This window comes from Trichomonas vaginalis, chromosome V (genome assembly GCF_026262505.1).
Source record: "Trichomonas vaginalis G3 chromosome V, whole genome shotgun sequence".
Taxonomy (NCBI): domain Eukaryota; phylum Parabasalia; order Trichomonadida; family Trichomonadidae; genus Trichomonas; species Trichomonas vaginalis.
Window position 1 is genome coordinate 7187640 of NC_067207.1, and position 16810 is coordinate 7204449.

General features: G+C 30.4%; 9 protein-coding genes across 9 annotated transcripts, besides 10 other annotated features; 4 read left to right on the plus strand and 5 right to left on the minus strand.

Moving 5' to 3' along the window:
• Positions 1–56: part of a mobile genetic element that runs on past the window's edge.
• Positions 29–56: a terminal%2Cinverted (terminal inverted repeat of Mariner transposon ID:TVAGG3_0293090).
• Positions 57–283: 227 nt separating this feature from the next.
• Positions 284–1105, minus strand: TVAGG3_0293110 (uncharacterized protein; the record flags this gene model as incomplete). The annotated part of the gene is made up of 1 exon (XM_001583793.1): positions 305–880. One exon carries the CDS (start codon positions 878–880, stop codon positions 305–307), a length of 576 nt encoding a protein of 191 aa, XP_001583843.1.
• A 127-nt stretch (positions 1106–1232) lies between these two features.
• Positions 1233–1262: a terminal%2Cinverted (terminal inverted repeat of MuDR-3_TvMULE3 transposon ID:TVAGG3_0293120).
• Positions 1233–2150: a mobile genetic element.
• Positions 2122–2150: a terminal%2Cinverted (terminal inverted repeat of MuDR-3_TvMULE3 transposon ID:TVAGG3_0293120).
• Positions 2151–3156: 1006 nt separating this feature from the next.
• On the plus strand, positions 3157–4607 carry TVAGG3_0293130 (uncharacterized protein; the record flags this gene model as incomplete). The annotated part of the gene is made up of 1 exon (XM_001583792.2): positions 3258–4538. The coding sequence occupies one exon, from the start codon at positions 3258–3260 to the stop codon at positions 4536–4538; it is 1281 nt and encodes a 426-aa protein (XP_001583842.1).
• Positions 4608–5102: 495 nt separating this feature from the next.
• Positions 5103–5135: a mobile genetic element.
• Positions 5103–5135: a terminal%2Cinverted (terminal inverted repeat of tvBac_53III transposon ID:TVAGG3_0293140).
• Positions 5136–5283: 148 nt separating this feature from the next.
• Positions 5284–5316: a mobile genetic element.
• Positions 5284–5316: a terminal%2Cinverted (terminal inverted repeat of tvBac_53III transposon ID:TVAGG3_0293150).
• Positions 5317–5318: 2 nt separating this feature from the next.
• TVAGG3_0293160 (uncharacterized protein) lies at positions 5319–6477 on the minus strand (the record flags this gene model as incomplete). Its single annotated transcript, XM_001583791.1, has 1 exon — positions 5346–6467. The coding sequence occupies one exon, from the start codon at positions 6465–6467 to the stop codon at positions 5346–5348; it is 1122 nt and encodes a 373-aa protein (XP_001583841.1).
• Positions 6478–9875: 3398 nt separating this feature from the next.
• Positions 9876–10214, plus strand: TVAGG3_0293170 (uncharacterized protein; the record flags this gene model as incomplete). Its single annotated transcript, XM_001583790.1, has 1 exon — positions 9876–10214. The coding sequence occupies one exon, from the start codon at positions 9876–9878 to the stop codon at positions 10212–10214; it is 339 nt and encodes a 112-aa protein (XP_001583840.1).
• A 471-nt stretch (positions 10215–10685) lies between these two features.
• On the plus strand, positions 10686–11609 carry TVAGG3_0293180 (STKc CDK like domain-containing protein; the record flags this gene model as incomplete). The annotated part of the gene is made up of 1 exon (XM_001583789.1): positions 10686–11609. The coding sequence occupies one exon, from the start codon at positions 10686–10688 to the stop codon at positions 11607–11609; it is 924 nt and encodes a 307-aa protein (XP_001583839.1).
• Positions 11610–11754: 145 nt separating this feature from the next.
• Positions 11755–12636, minus strand: TVAGG3_0293190 (cyclin-dependent kinase inhibitor 2C-related family; the record flags this gene model as incomplete). The annotated part of the gene is made up of 1 exon (XM_001583788.1): positions 11755–12636. The coding sequence occupies one exon, from the start codon at positions 12634–12636 to the stop codon at positions 11755–11757; it is 882 nt and encodes a 293-aa protein (XP_001583838.1).
• Positions 12637–12719: 83 nt separating this feature from the next.
• Positions 12720–15148: a mobile genetic element.
• On the minus strand, positions 13158–13946 carry TVAGG3_0293210 (uncharacterized protein; the record flags this gene model as incomplete). The annotated part of the gene is made up of 1 exon (XM_001583787.2): positions 13158–13946. One exon carries the CDS (start codon positions 13944–13946, stop codon positions 13158–13160), a length of 789 nt encoding a protein of 262 aa, XP_001583837.2.
• On the minus strand, positions 14012–14384 carry TVAGG3_0293220 (zebrafish ch211-108c17.2-related family; the record flags this gene model as incomplete). Its single annotated transcript, XM_001583786.2, has 1 exon — positions 14012–14384. A coding segment is annotated over one exon (373 nt), but the record flags the coding sequence as incomplete, so codon positions are not given.
• Positions 15149–16093: 945 nt separating the features above from the next.
• Positions 16094–16465, plus strand: TVAGG3_0293230 (zebrafish ch211-108c17.2-related family; the record flags this gene model as incomplete). The annotated part of the gene is made up of 1 exon (XM_001583785.1): positions 16094–16465. One exon carries the CDS (start codon positions 16094–16096, stop codon positions 16463–16465), a length of 372 nt encoding a protein of 123 aa, XP_001583835.1.
• Positions 16466–16810: the final 345 nt, after the last annotated feature.

A 16810-nucleotide genomic window follows, 5' to 3' on the forward strand; every position in this document is an offset into this window, starting at 1 on the left:
TCTCCTTTAATAGTCTCATATAGAGCGCTGTGCTAAACGCACCTTTGGACACCCTATATTTTTTCCCTCTAGTATATACTAGAATATTTGAATACATCTCTTGTGCTTAAGGTAGAATTTTAAATTTTTGTCATTTTGATTGTTATTTTCTTCGATAGATAAACAAATTTTGATAATATTTCAGTCATCACTAGGAATGCAGTTAAATTACCTTTATTTATTTGATTACAGAAGTTTTATTGGTAAAAGCCAATCATAAATAATTTTTTTATACGTTAAAAAAGTGACATTTAAATAATTTTCTTCAGGAATACAGTGTAGAGAAATAAGTCCCTTCACGGTCACATTTCTCGATCAACTTTTCAAAAGCCTTAACTAAATATTCAGGAATAGTACTTTTCTCCTTTTCATCAGATTTATTCTTCATTTCGTCTTCCTTATCAGTATTATCAGGATCCTTATTCAAACCACCATCCTTATCTACGCCATCACTTCGCTGGGTTCGGATTGGTGGCATTACTATCTCGCATGCTCTCCTTTCTAAATCCCTCTGCTTAACTTTTAAAGATTCAATTTCCTTCGTCAGAAATCGTAAGTAAACATCATGTTCAGGTAGATATCGTGTTACTTCATGAGGTCGCGCATCAAAAATTTGCTGTTGCCCTTCACGCACAATGAGGTAGTAGCATGGGTAGATGTAGTTTGTTTTTAAGTCCTTGATGTTCAAGAAGATAAAACTAAAATATAAATTTTCTGAATATCCGCTAATTTTGTAGGAAGTTCGCGTTGGCTTATTTGAAGATGCACGCTTTTTATACTTACAATATAATAAATTAGCAAAAATACTTTTCATTTTTTCCCAATATTTTGAAATGAGCATTTTCAGAATATCTTTTTCTCGCCAAGCTTCTTTAAGGGGCTTTTCTTCGATTTCTATTATTTTGTGAGAGTTTAGTATCCATAGAAAATTGTAAATGTAGAATGCAATAAACTGAGGATTATCAAATAGGCTTTGTACTTGACTAAGAACGATTTGCCCACTTTTCTGTGACAATTTGTTGACTCTGTTAATTTCATATTTTGTTGTTGGATGCATTGTTATGAATGAATAAAATTGAGAATAAAATCATAAAATTGAGTGATCACAAAAATTTTGGATTTTTATTCATTAAAATAGTGAAACTTATGTAGAGCAAGATAATGACTATTTTCGTAAAGTGGCAGACAAATTTGGCAAACCCAAATTTCAGCTAAAAGTGACAGGGAAAAAAACGTTTAGTATTAAAAAAAGACCGATGAGAGCTTCGTTCGAAATATAGAGGGAACTGAGAATGCGCAACCATTCTCAGGGAATATTGGATGCTATTCCCGTTCCCTCTGTATGAAAAATTGAGGTTTTCAAAGGGAGTTAAAATAATATCAAATTTATACTAATTTACTTCAAAATACAAAAGTATTTGACAGCTAAAATTAGTTACTTTAGCAAGCCTATCAATACCCTTTTACGATTATTGTTACTTTTTCGAAATAAAAGTAAAAACAAATTTATACTAATTTACTTCAAAATACAAAAGTATTTGACAGCTAAAATTAGTTACTTTAGCAAGCCTATCAATACCCTTTTACGATTATTGCTACTTTTTCGAAATAAAAGTAAAAACAAATTTATACTAATTTACTTCAAAATACAAAAGTATTTGACAGCTAAAATTAGTTACTTTAGCAAGCCTATCAATACCCTTTTACGATTATTGCTACTTTTTCGAAATAAAATAAATTTATTATCAAAAACCTTTTTTTTCTTAGTAAAAATAAACGAAATTTTTTACCTTATGGACTTTTGATGGAAATATGCAAATTTAAAATAATAAAGAAAGCCGCGAGCGAAGCGATCGGCTTAGTTCGAAGATTTTGATTCAAATCTTTGCTGATCTGTAATTCGCGGAAGCCGCGAGCGAATCGAGCGGCTTAGGTCTAAGATTTTGATTCAAATCTTTGCTTATATTCCTTAAATTCTTTATGAAACTCGCAACAGTTCCATAAAAAATTTTAAATTCTAAACTGTCGAAATTACCGATCGGTAATCACACCCTTCACTAGTGTGTCACTTTTTACAGGCGCGTCACTTTTAGCTAAAATTACCCCTACTCGACAAAATTTTGAAAAGTTTATTTAACCGCAGATGTGCATATCTATTGAATTCAAAGAGTTCCATTTAAGCTAATTCGAATATCTAATTTGAAAATTCTTTGAAAGATATATAAAGCAGTTCTATTTGGTGAAAAAGTGAAATTTTAATCGCCTAGGATTTTTTTGAAATCATAGATATGATAAATCTTGCATAAGGTTTGAGACGTATTCCAAATGTTAAAGAATCTTTTGCTAGTATTCAAATTTTCAGAGTTTTTTTAACAATTTTGTATACTTTTTTACGGGTGCTGTTGCCACAAAAAAGTATATAAAATTGAAATTATCTTGATTATGATTATTTTTGCTTCTAATCATTAACAACATTTGAATTGAAAATAATCGTAATATACAAGCTATTCGACTCTTACAGACATGAATACGAACAAGCTATTTGTACCCATATTCTCAGATTCATATAAGAGGCGTAAGATATGAATTCTCGGCTCTAACTCCTATTCTGTAAAATAATATAATTTGGAAATCTTGGAAATATGATGATTCTTAAGGATTGAATTTGCGAATGATTAAAGAAATTGTTTGCATCAATATGAAATTTGAACAAACAGATCTACAACAATAAAGAAACACACCAACTTCTTCTCACACGTTGTAGAAATATCAATGAAAAATAAATAAACATGGAGAAACAGCTCATTATATTACAACATCATTGTCAATTATTGAATATAAAAATCACAAAAATTTCCCAAATAAACTGATAAACTATAAAACTTTCAAAGTTATGTTTACTTAAGGCCAAATATAAAGGGATTCTACTACGAAAGTAACTAATTAATGAAATCAGTCAGGTGATATAGAATTTTACTAACTATATTCATAATTTGTCTTCTGGAAGACGAAGCCTTAATCATTAAACAGTATTAGGACAAAATAAATCTTTTATTCTGCATGGTTTATTGTTACAAATTCATTTGATGGAATAATTTGTCGAAAATTAATAGATGAGACAGAGTGAATTTAGTAATGATTTGCTTTAATATCATATTGTTAATGTGTAATATGTTAATAAACAATAAATCCAAATAGTACGTTTATATCTTCAGAAAATGTCTGTTCGAGAGAAACCAGCAGCAAACAGGTATCTTCTAATGAAGGAGCAAGAAGACGCCTATAGCAAACATATGAAAGCCCTTGCTGATGCTCGTCCTACAATTAATACAACTCAGCCTCCATTATCAGGAAGATTACGAGAATTACAAAAGAAAAATGCAGAAAATCGCCGCCGAATGATCCAAGGAATGGAAAAGAAAGAAAAAATGCTCGATAGAACACAAAACAAAACAAGAACCCCCAAGAAATTTGAAATTCGACCACAAACTGCAAGACCAAAGCAAGATATTTACGATGATATTGACTTGTTTAAGCAAGATACAGATAAATATAAAGCTCCAACATCTAGAATCCCTCTTATTCGACAGCCAGATTATACTTCTTCTTCAGATGAAATCAAAGATCCATCATCTTTTGATAGCGACATTTCAGATAGTGAGGGCATTGATATGGGATCCTCCGAAAACTATTACTATAAGCCAGAGCATGAATCAGAAAATATTAGATTTGGATATGGAAAGAACTTTGTTGAAACTGATTCTACAACCGAATCAACATCGTTAATTTCGACTTCTAATTCAAGTAAAAAGCATAAATCTTCAAGTACAGCAGCTAGAACCGAATCTTCAACTGGTCCCAAGAAAGAACGCGTTCCTCTTGTTAAATCCTCACATCCTACAGATGCCGAAACATTCCTTACATCTACAGATGTAGATGACCCATATAAACAGAGATCTGGCAGAGAATCAGGCAGAAAATCCAACATTGCACAGCCATCAGAGCCAAAGAAGCCAGAGAACTCAACATCATTGTCAGCTGTTATCAGATCCAAGCTCGATTCAGATAACCAGGCCAGAGATATCAAACCACCAGAAGAAAAGAAAGAAGAAGAGAAAAAGGCCGAAGAAAAGAAAGAAGAAGAGAAACTAAGTTCTTCAAAGTCAGATAAAAAGAAGAAGAGCTCATCAAGTTCTTCTTCCAGCTCTTCTTCAATCAGCTCTCCAAGTTCTTCCAAACTCTCCAGTTCATCTAAACACAACGAAAAAGCTAAAGAAGAACCAGAGAAAGAGAAATCTCCTGAAGAGAAGCATGAAGAAGATCTGTTTTCTTCGGATTTCGGTGATTCTGACTCTGATTCTGCTTCTTCAAAGAAATCAGGCAAACAAAGTGAAACTCCAAAGGAAGAAGAAAAGAAAGAACCAAGTCCAGAGAAAAAGAAGTCTGCTAGTGGAGATAATTTCGAATCAGATGATGATCTTGAACTTCCTGATTTCTAATGTCTTTTGTACTTAAATTGTAGTTCTTGTTTATTAAATAAAATCATATCATCTACGATATTAAAATAACTATTCACGATTTTTAAAAATAACAACAAGAATAAATCATAGAAGTCGCTCATTCAGCAATTATATAACAATTATTACGCGCTGCGCAAATAGTTATAGATGTTCAATTGTTTCTTTATTATTATAATTTTACTGCAAGATGATGATCGTTCTCTCCAATTTTATCTTTTTCAATTATATTTGTGCCTTGTGAAATAAGATGTTCGGCTGTATTATTATATGCTACAAAATGAAAATCTGTTTCTTCAAATCTATATTTTCAAATATCGATATTTATACCAATTGAAATGCGTATTTGCAAAGGTATGATATACCATACGTTGATGAACATGTTTTGCTAATATCATTTGAAAGCACAAAATTTATCCCATATAATTTTTATGAATGGAATTAGTGAGTAGTCCCAATTTAGTTAACTAAAACATTTACTAAAGCTCTCATACAATATTTATAACCTTACTTACAATAAACTATTACATGATTGTTTGAAAGACTTTAAGGGTGTACTTACCACTTTCTGGAATTCTCTCAATTTTTTTTGACATACAGGCTTTCTATCCCAATATTAAATGTTAATATTTTTGGTCAGGAGATAGTAAATATGAATCACCATATTGTACCTAATATGGATGCTATACTTTTCTGCTATTAAAATATAGACACGCCGATTTTCAAAGAGCATGTCAGAAAGTGGTAAGTCCACCTTTAATTAGAAAATATAAAATATAAAATGCTTATTTACAAATAAACATAGAGAATATATGAAACAATTAATATTATCAGAGCAGGAAGAACAGTCAGCCACTTTGATTGGTAAGTTTTGAGCACAAGTTTGCATGTGTTTGTGCAGATTTTGACTTCTTCTTCTGGAGGAGGGAATTCGACTCTCCAAAGACTTCTTGGAAGCTCCATTTTTGTTTCCTGAGTCAAAGTAATCTTGCCTGACTGCAAAAGTTTGTTTATACGAATAAGTTGACGCAAAAGTGGTTTCAATTGAGTTGTCATGATTCCTTTTCTCTCAATATCGACCAAAAGGTTGTTAGAAGCAGCAACACAGTACGGATGCATCGAAATCCATGTGGAAACGCAAGAAGGGAAGTGAGTGTGGTGTCCCAAAATTTCTTCAAGAATCTTGAAGGCGCATTTGCGTCCTTTTCGGTTTTCCATGACGCAATATGGCAGCATTCTTCTGAAATATAGATGGGATGCATTGCTTTCTGCAATATGAGGGATTAATCTTGGTAATATAAATTGACATAAGTTTTTGATATCAACTGGAGCGTTGCCGTAAGCGAAAGCAAAAATAGTTTCGTATTTGTCGCTATCTAATGATGGTATTTCAATATCTGACCATGATTTGCAAAGTGGTTCTAATAAAAGTATAATTCCTTGAAGTTTGACACGGTCTTTGTAATACTGAGGTATCATAAGTTTATCGTTCCATAATGTAGCAGCTAAAACAGGATCGTTTTCCATTATTTGTCCGATAAGCCATAAATAGATGTCAAAACTAGGCATTGCCTTGATTTCATTAAATAATTTTGAATTGCTGCGAAGGGCTAATGAAAGTACAAATAAACTATCGATATTTGTGAAATCTAAATTTTCAATGTTCATTAATATTCCAAATGCACGCGATTGGTAATCGGCTGTCTTGCTGTATAATTTAGCTTTGACTAGTTCGTCAACACTAAGAAGATTTAATGGGAAATTTAAAAATGTATCGAAAGAACCTATATAATCCGATTCTATATCAGTTACTCCTGCGATGTATTCACGTTGCCATCTCATATCAGGAATAGCATCTTTGTATTCTGTTGAGACATTATGAATCCATGTATCAGGATCATCAACAATCATAAAGGTACCCCCACTGTTTAACCTTAAATTTTCGTGAATTAAGGGCGTATTTAAACGCATATAAGTCCAGCTATGTCGGATGACAAATTAAAAGCATACATTGATATGTTTGTACAGGATGAGAATAATATTTTCACCGATACATATTTTGATTATCCTGAAAAAAGTTTGAAGATATTTCGAATTAAAAATCAAAGTTGTTAATTCAAGGTTATACTTTAACAGTCAAATATGTACGTAAAAATAATCGATTTCCTACCAGAAAACTCATATGTTAAATTGTTAAATTTCAATGCTCAAAAACTGTTAATAAAAAATACTTGCTAATCTAAGAATGAACTCGGATAGTCATGTGTAAAAACATATTCAATTATAAAAGATTTTCGTCTGTATCATTTTGAGATACGAAATGTATTTCTATCATAAAGTTCAAAATGAGGTCTAATATAACTCAAACAATAAATTATATGGAAAATTCTTATTGAATCAACTATTAATTTTCAGAGATTTATATAATAATTTAATTCAATATTTCAACTTTTTGTACATTGAACTCTTAGAGTGATTAAAATTGCTTCTAAAATAAAAGAAATAATATTATTAATAATAAAACAAACAAAATCAAAGCATTTCCTCGAGATTTCTCTTGATGCAGAAAAGAAGACATCTTCTTAAGTTTAAACTGATTTCAAAACACTGGAGAGTGTCTTCTCAAGCGGAAATTAATGAAATTTAATGTTTTTTATTTGTATGTTCGTTTTAAAAAAGAAAAAAATGTGTTTTCTAGGGATCGAACTTGGGTCTTCAAAAAAATTAATAAAATTATAAATTCAAGATAGATAAAGTATTAATAACTAAAAGTAAAATGAAAAACAATTGCCGATTTATTTTTTCGCTTTGGTGGATTTTTAATTCAAAAATTGTAAAATACAAAAAATAATATAATATTTATTCAAATTTTGATTGTTCTTTATCTCAAGATGATACAGACGAATTTTTGATTACTCAACGCATAATATCTTATAATGATCTATATAATCTAAAGCCTTAAAACCAAGTCGAAATTATTAACAGTTTTAGAGTGGGGGTACCTTTACAATCATTATATTTTTATGACTTGAAAGTGTATATTTTTATTTGTGTCGTAATGGAGGACTATGCTGTATAATTGTTTGTGGATTCTAAACAAAATGATAAAAATTTAGAATCTAATTCTGTGAATATAAACATGTACATGCCTAACACATACATGAACAAAAAGATTCATAAGCAAAAATACTATAATATGAGAAGATTTTATGATAAACAAACAATTTATTTCTATAAACATTGGAAAGTAAAAGAAAGAATAGTGCAAAATGGTTATATAGCTCGAGTGACTAATATTATATCATAGATTACAACAAAATTAAAAATTCATTTCAAATAAGAACTTTTTCCAATCATTTTCCTTCTTATTGAAATGCTTTAGGTAATCTTTCGTACTTCTGAGGGCTGTGAACATAAATCATAGCCAATGAAAAAACAATTTGAGAAGTAATGATCAGGAAAGATGATTGATAATGTGGGAATGCATTACAGTAGAAAATACCAATTATTGATGATATTAAAGCAACAAATGACCATAAAATTATGAAAATTAAATCAAAAACAATAAAATATTTGTTTTCTGACTCAGATAATATATAAATATAGCAAATTAGGCTAAGCAATATAATAGAAACCATTAAATTATTAACTAAAAATAAATTTGATTTTGAATTAACAGAAAAATCAAAAACAATCTGGCCAAACATCTGAAATACTTGAATAAATGAAGTTAATAACGATACTGATATTACTATTATATTGAAATTTCGTGGAATAATTGAAAACTTGTGTGAAAGTATTTTTTGTAAGGAAATTTGGTAAAAGATAGCAAAGAATACGAAATAGCAAATCAAATCGATGTAATGTGCAATATTTTCGCTAATAAAATGTAAAATAGCGTTGGTAAGTAATAAAATTGATACTCCGAGGTAAAACATTATTGTATCTTTCGAATTATCACGTGCTTTCCATGAAATTTTTGAAAATATTGTGACTAAAACGTAAATTGTGAATCCGAAAAGGATCAATTTAATTGTAAATGACATTTTTGATAGATCAGAGTTAATGTAATTATATTGTACAAGGATATTACTTAGATCACGAATATTTCCTCCTAGAGAAAGATTAATATCTAATCTATCATATCCATTGATCCTTTGATTGTATATTTCATTGCTATTTGAATCTGATTTGGTTTCGAGGAACTCTAAATTGAAATTGTTATCAAATGTATCAGTTGTGACTAAACTGCCATTTTTGTATTGTGAAATCGTAATGATCGCTTTGTATGCACGATTTAATGTTTCAGAAACATCATTTCTTAATAATTTAAAAGTAATACGCATATTTTTGTTTGCATTTGTTAAATTATTAACATAAATCATTGTGTTAAGATACTGAGCAGAATAAATGAATTTTATAGGATACATTTGTGATTTTTCAATGGTATAGCTTCCAGAATTTTTAATAACGTAAAAGAAAGCAGAAATCAAGATTAGGGACATTAAAACCTCGACGACAATGTTAAATTGCAATCCGTTTTTGTTGTTTGAATTTGAACTTTCTTTAATCGGTTGAGATTGCTCAGATATCATTTTCAGTCAATTCTATCGGCGTGGAGCGCCAATAAAATTAAGAAATTATATAATCAATAAAAACTCATGAAAAACTTATTGTTTGGTTATTATAATCAAAATTCATCACGTATTCTTTTCTGAACAAATGACGATAAAATTTTCGAAAAACTTCAGAGAGATTGAAAGAGCTCATATCATATAATTAATTATATTTATTTGACCGAAAGTGGCGTGCTTGCACGAAGGACAAACGAAGCCACCTGAGGTCCGAAATTATATTTGATCAAAGGAATGTAGTAAATATTTCTATATATATATCGTCACACTACAGATCACCAAACTATATTCAACTCAATCGGACAAAAAATCACATGATATGCTTATTGGTTCAAGGATGAATTTCAAAAAGCAATGTCATTACTGTTAAACATATATGCACAACCACCTAAAATCATTACTGTTAAACATATAAATGCATTCAAAAATAGTCATTTTTCAGATTCTTAAGAATTGCCAAAATGACCTCAGAATTGCCAAGTCTGTATCTTTAATTCAACCTTTTTAGGGTTGCTAATTTGGATGATCTTTTTGGATGAAAGAAGCAAACGATTTTAAATTTTGTCAAATGACATATTTGACATTTCTACATGTTCTTTCTTTTCTCAAATGCATTCAATAATTAGAGAATATTCAGAAGCAAACGATTTTAAATTTTGTCAAATGACATATTTGACATTTCTACATGTTCTTTCTTTTCTTAATTGCATCAAGAGAATATGATTTCTCGTTTTACCATAGAAATTTACGTTCCTGGCAACTAGAGGACAGTCGTGTTCTAGTTCTTCATGAAGCCCAGCCGTACTGTTCTAGAAATCCTTGTCCAAGGGTTTTACTTTCTCCTAAAGTCTATGCCTTCATTAAATCTGGTTCCAAACAAATTGATTTTAATGCATCTTCAGGCAAAATAAAACTTGCAGATGGAAGAACTGCTTATGTTGGAAATGACCAATATTTGCGCATAGTTGGAAAAGATGTTTCTACAACAGAAGTATATAAATTAAATGATAATATTTATAGGTAACGTGGGTTATTAAACTTTTCCGCTTAATCAACTTTGGCTTTTACTTTTTTTTTAATGAAAAAGAGTTTGTGTTGGTTGCAAATCACACAATCACTGCCATTCTTTATGGTTTACAAAATGTTTTAGTATCAAATAAGGATGTTATACTTTTTTGTTATTAAAATCATACGTTTACTGATGACATGAGAAGATGTGACAAAGTGGTAGGTGCCCCATTAACCATAAAGAAAGGGGGGAAAAAAAAGATAATGCCTGAAATTGGTAAGTGGACTCTTGAAATTTACGAACACACCTTAAAATAAAAATTTCGAATATAGAACATATACACAATTTACATAATATTGCTTCTCTCAAAACAATTAGAATTTTGACTGAAAATGTGGTTGTTAATGACATCTAGTTTCGAGTAGTAATATCCATTATATAAATATTGTTTTCTAAAGAATTCTGCGCACGTTTGGAAATTTAATAATGTTATCGAATTACGAAAGATTAGAGAAGCTTGGAGAAGGAACATATGGCGCAGTTTATAAAGCACGCAATAAAACAACAGGGGAAATACTTGCAATGAAAGTAATTCATCTCGAACAGGAAGAAGAAGGCATTCCACCAACTTCAGTAAGAGAGAATTCGATTTTAAGTGAATTATCACATCCAAATGTTGTTTCTGTGAAGGAAGTAATCAATACTCCTTTCTCTTTAATATTAATTATGGAATATTTAGATAAAGATCTCAAGAATTACTTAGCAACTCAGCATGGGCCAATCAATCCTATGCTCATTAAGTCATATGCATACCAAATACTAGCCGGTCTTTCATATTGCCATTGCCAAGGAATCATTCATAGAGATATGAAGCCACAGAACTTGCTGTTGAACCGCGGCGGTTTCATAAAACTATGTGATTTTGGCCTTGCAAGACCTATTTCACTACCAATGCGAGCTTATACAAAAGATGTAATTACACTCTGGTATCGAGCACCAGAAATCCTTCTTGACGCTCCTGCTTATGATCTTTCTGTTGATGTATGGAGTGTAGGCTGCATCATTGCAGAAATGATGAATAGAACTCCATTATTCCCCGGAGATTCTGAAATTGATCAGTTATATACAATATTTAAAATATTAGGCACACCAACAGAATCAGAATGGCCAGGAGTTTCTCAATTCCCTAACTACTCAGCAGAATTTCCAAAATGGCTGAAATTAGATCTTTCAGAAAAAATCCAGACAAATGACCAATTAGCTCTTGATTTGATTTCAAAGATGCTTCAGTATGATCCAGTCAAGAGAATCACTGCTAAAGATGCTCTTGACCACCCGTATTTCGCTGATCTCAGCCAACAAATCAAAGATACTTGTCGCCCAATGGAAATTGATTCGATTGATGCATAATTATTCATTTAAATGTTTATAATATATTAATAAAAGTTTCATTTTTACAATTACATCATTTTAATGTGTCACATCATACACTTTCCATTAATGAATAAATGTAAATGAAAATTCAAGGAAAATTTCGAATAAACTTGATGGAATTTCAAAATATATCGAAATCTTTAAAATTAGAAGGTGACTTGTTCCGACCATATCCTTTTGAACTTCCTATAGCATCAAAACTTATCAGAAGTCTTATCATATCATATGATAAGTTCCATATTGCATGATCAAGAATAGTTAGTCCTTTTTTATCTATCGCATTGATAGATATTCCGTATTTAATGAGAAATTTTGTCATATCAGAGAAATTACGGTATACTGCATAGAAAAGTAAAGTTTCTCCATATTTATTTACTACATTGATATCTACACCATTCTTGATAAAGCCTTTAACTGCTTTGATATTATTAGATTCTAATGCATAATGAATGGGAAGCAGTCCATTGTTTTCTTTTAAATTCAATGCAGCACCATAAGTAATAAGAAGTTTTATTATCTCTTTATTACCTGCATAAAAAATAGCAGAACATCCATCTTTATTTTTTAAATTAACATATGCACCATGTGCCAAAAGTACTTCAGCAACATCTCGGTTGCAGTTTTGAATTGCATAATGTAGCGCTGTGTTCCCTTCTTGATCTTGTGAGTTGATTGAAACGCCATGGGAGACTAAATATTCTGCAATTTCATTACTATCATTAATAGCAGTATAATATAGAGCTGTTTGTCCATTAACATTTTTTGCATTTATATCAGCACCATTAGATACGAGAAGCTCCACTATCTCTTTACAATTTTTCCCTGCTGCATAATGAAGAGCGGTTTGCTGATAAATATCTTGAGAGTTTAAATATGCACCATATTTAATAAGAATTTCAACAGCATCAGTACATTTATTTTCAGCAGCATAGTGAAGAGTTGTTTTTCCATGAATGTCTTTCTCATAAATATCTACATTATTTTCAAGAAGTTTCCTTAACATTTCTATATCATTTGACTCTGCTGCTTCACGCAAACGTGTTTTCTTTGTTATATAAATACCATGACACGAATGATAATAATTAAGGATGGGCACTCATAGGCTCCTGACAGCATAAAAATGTTATTATCTCACAATATAAAAGGAATCATAGGAATCTACAACTATATCTATATTGTTGGAAGACTTCTTAATGTATCATGCATATAAGTTATATCAATAACTCCATTATGTTATATGATTGTAATCATATTTTCGTTTCATGTTCAAAAACATTAAAATCATACTAACTATATGAGTATTATATTTAGGAAGCTGATATATAGATATGATAAAATGCTAGGTTTTGTGATTAAGAATATATACTTATCTTTTAGAAAATAATACTTTTATAAAAAATTATATCTTATATAATCTAAAAATTTTGGACAATTAAAAAACATTAATTAAAAATAGAAGGTGAAAGTGTTTATTCAAAGAAGGTGCAAGATTATGATGTTTTGAGGGTGAAATAAATTTAATAATTATTTATGTGATTTAAGAGTAATACGATCATCGGTAGCTTGAAGACCTCTCTTAATAGCTCTTAATGCCGCAAACTTTTTTTGAACTTGCTTTGAATTTTTGAATGCTTTGATTAAATCTTTTGTTGTATCATACATTCTGAAATATCTGTTCATCATTTCGGGCATTGTTGGTAAATTTAACCTGTATCTTATTGCTACAATCGTTTCAAACATACTTTCATTGAAATGCAATATTGTGACTGCCATCCTAATTGGCCAAGAAGCATGCCAATTAATATTTTTATTAGCAAGCATTGCTTTGATATGGTTTATCGATTCAACTACTTGAGTTGAATGAATCTTTTTTACCATATCAAAGATTTTTACGGTATCTTCGAGGAATTTTTTAAGTGTTTTTATAGCAGTTTTATTTTTTGCATATTTCCATGGTTTAATCATCTTGCATTTTTCAGGATCTGAACAAAATTTATGATTTCCGGCATAATGTTTAGCGGAATTCAACCATAAAAACTTCTTTGTTTTAATTGACATATGTGTGTCATTGAGAAGTTGCCTAAGCCAACGCAATAAATTCTTTGAAATGCTAGATAAGATTCTGAATTCTGGCAGTTTGAGCTTTTTCTGTATATTGTTAAGAAAATGTCCAGGATCTCTGTATTCTCTGATACCTTTGAACGTATTTTTGATTGTAGAAACAATTTTGACATCGCCATCATGCACAAAAAAATTTACACGTTTTTCATTATTCCAACGCTTCAGCATTCTTTTTAAGCCTTCAAATTCCATTTCATTTGATTTTCCGTTGAAATTACCTTTGAAATTTTTAAAAGATTTAGATATCACTTCCCAATCTACAATTTTTTTGAGTTTCTCTTCTACAAATTGTACATAGCAAAACATTGCATTTCTTCTCTGACTCCAAGAACCGTCAAACAAAAGTCCCGAACATTTTCTCATTCGAGATTTCCAATAATTAACAGATTCTCTGGCAACTTCTATGATAACACGACCAACCTTTTCTTGGACTCGATGAAATGTAGCTTCTGACGGAACTTTGATGTTATTCAGCATGAATTGAAATTCTGATTGGCAAAATGTAGCGCCGCTCAATAATACAGATAGCACAAATTCAACAGTGTTGACGACATATGGCTCTACCCTATTTTTCGCGCTTTGAACTAAGTTCTTTATACGCTTTGCAACTGCTTTTGTTCGCCGCGGCATGAAAAATGAAGAATAACTTGACGGTTTCTTGAACAAATGGTCGCACATTCAAATATTGTGATGTACGATCAGGATAAAAGAATGTTGTTGCCGTGAATTTAGAAAATAGCAAAATTTCAATTTACGCAATCGAGATATAACTTGATCGTTTGAGCGATAACCATGGCACCCATAGTATTAATGAAAGTACTCATACTTACAATTATTTTCTCCCATAGGAATATTGTTCAATATACTTCACCTATAGAGGAAATCTCGAAATAAAATCGAATTTTTTCAAAAATTACAAAAATCAATTTTTTACAAAGATGTTCGAAAAATAACATTATATACGCATCAAATCAAAGCATTATATGGAGCATTATAATTCTATATATGATTGTCCATCTTGCTGTTGTGCTATTTTTTTTAAACAATAATTTCATTGTTGAAATTAAATTTGCAATTTCAGTAAAAATTGCGACCCATCATTTTGAATATAATTGAATTAATACATTTATTGTAAGAATATTATATACCAAATATTAGACTTCCACATGAATCCTGGTATGATATTATAAGTATTGCAAAATTAGAAAAAAATATGCTCATGATATACTAAAATTCATGTTTCAAGGTTAACTTATAAATAAAATAAGTTCGAGAAATGCATCACTAAATATTTGAGCTTGTGCACTATAATGCTATATAATAGTCTTCACTGTTTTTAATATATTGACTTTGCCAGACTTGATTTTTTTCATCACCCTAATGAGTGCCCATCCTTAATAGAGTTAATAGAAATGATCATTCCCCTTATGATATTGCAAGTGAAATGGGCAGTGATAATGTTGCTAAAATACTCATTGAAAATGATACAGATCATATTCAGTCAGAAGCTGTTATTTTCCATCCTAAAATGATTCTTTCAGACGTTAAATATCATCTAAATATGGATCCCCTTAAGGATGGGCACTCATTAGGGTGATGAAAAAAATCAAGTCTAGCAAAGTCAATATATTAAAAACAGTGAAGACTATTATATAGCATTATAGTGCACAAGCTCAAATATTTAGTGATGCATTTCTCGAACTTATTTTATTTATAAGTTAACCTTGAAACATGAATTTTAGTATATCATGAGCATATTTTTTTCTAATTTTGCAATACTTATAATATCATACCAGGATTCATGTGGAAGTCTAATATTTGGTATATAATATTCTTACAATAAATGTATTAATTCAATTATATTCAAAATGATGGGTCGCAATTTTTACTGAAATTGCAAATTTAATTTCAACAATGAAATTATTGTTTAAAAAAAATAGCACAACAGCAAGATGGACAATCATATATAGAATTATAATGCTCCATATAATGCTTTGATTTGATGCGTATATAATGTTATTTTTCGAACATCTTTGTAAAAAATTGATTTTTGTAATTTTTGAAAAAATTCGATTTTATTTCGAGATTTCCTCTATAGGTGAAGTATATTGAACAATATTCCTATGGGAGAAAATAATTGTAAGTATGAGTACTTTCATTAATACTATGGGTGCCATGGTTATCGCTCAAACGATCAAGTTATATCTCGATTGCGTAAATTGAAATTTTGCTATTTTCTAAATTCACGGCAACAACATTCTTTTATCCTGATCGTACATCACAATATTTGAATGTGCGACCATTTGTTCAAGAAACCGTCAAGTTATTCTTCATTTTTCATGCCGCGGCGAACAAAAGCAGTTGCAAAGCGTATAAAGAACTTAGTTCAAAGCGCGAAAAATAGGGTAGAGCCATATGTCGTCAACACTGTTGAATTTGTGCTATCTGTATTATTGAGCGGCGCTACATTTTGCCAATCAGAATTTCAATTCATGCTGAATAACATCAAAGTTCCGTCAGAAGCTACATTTCATCGAGTCCAAGAAAAGGTTGGTCGTGTTATCATAGAAGTTGCCAGAGAATCTGTTAATTATTGGAAATCTCGAATGAGAAAATGTTCGGGACTTTTGTTTGACGGTTCTTGGAGTCAGAGAAGAAATGCAATGTTTTGCTATGTACAATTTGTAGAAGAGAAACTCAAAAAAATGTAGATTGGGAAGTGATATCTAAATCTTTTAAAAATTTCAAAGGTAATTTCAACGGAAAATCAAATGAAATGGAATTTGAAGGCTTAAAAAGAATGCTGAAGCGTTGGAATAATGAAAAAAGTGTAAATTTTTTTGTGCATGATGGCGATGTCAAAATTGTTTCTACAATCAAAAATACGTTCAAAGGTATCAGAGAATACAGAGATCCTGGACATTTTCTTAACAATATACAGAAAAAGCTCAAACTGCCAGAATTCAGAATCTTATCTAGCATTTCAAAGAATTTATTGCGTTGGCTTAGGCAACTTCTCAATGACACACATATGTCAATTAAAACAAAGAAGTTTT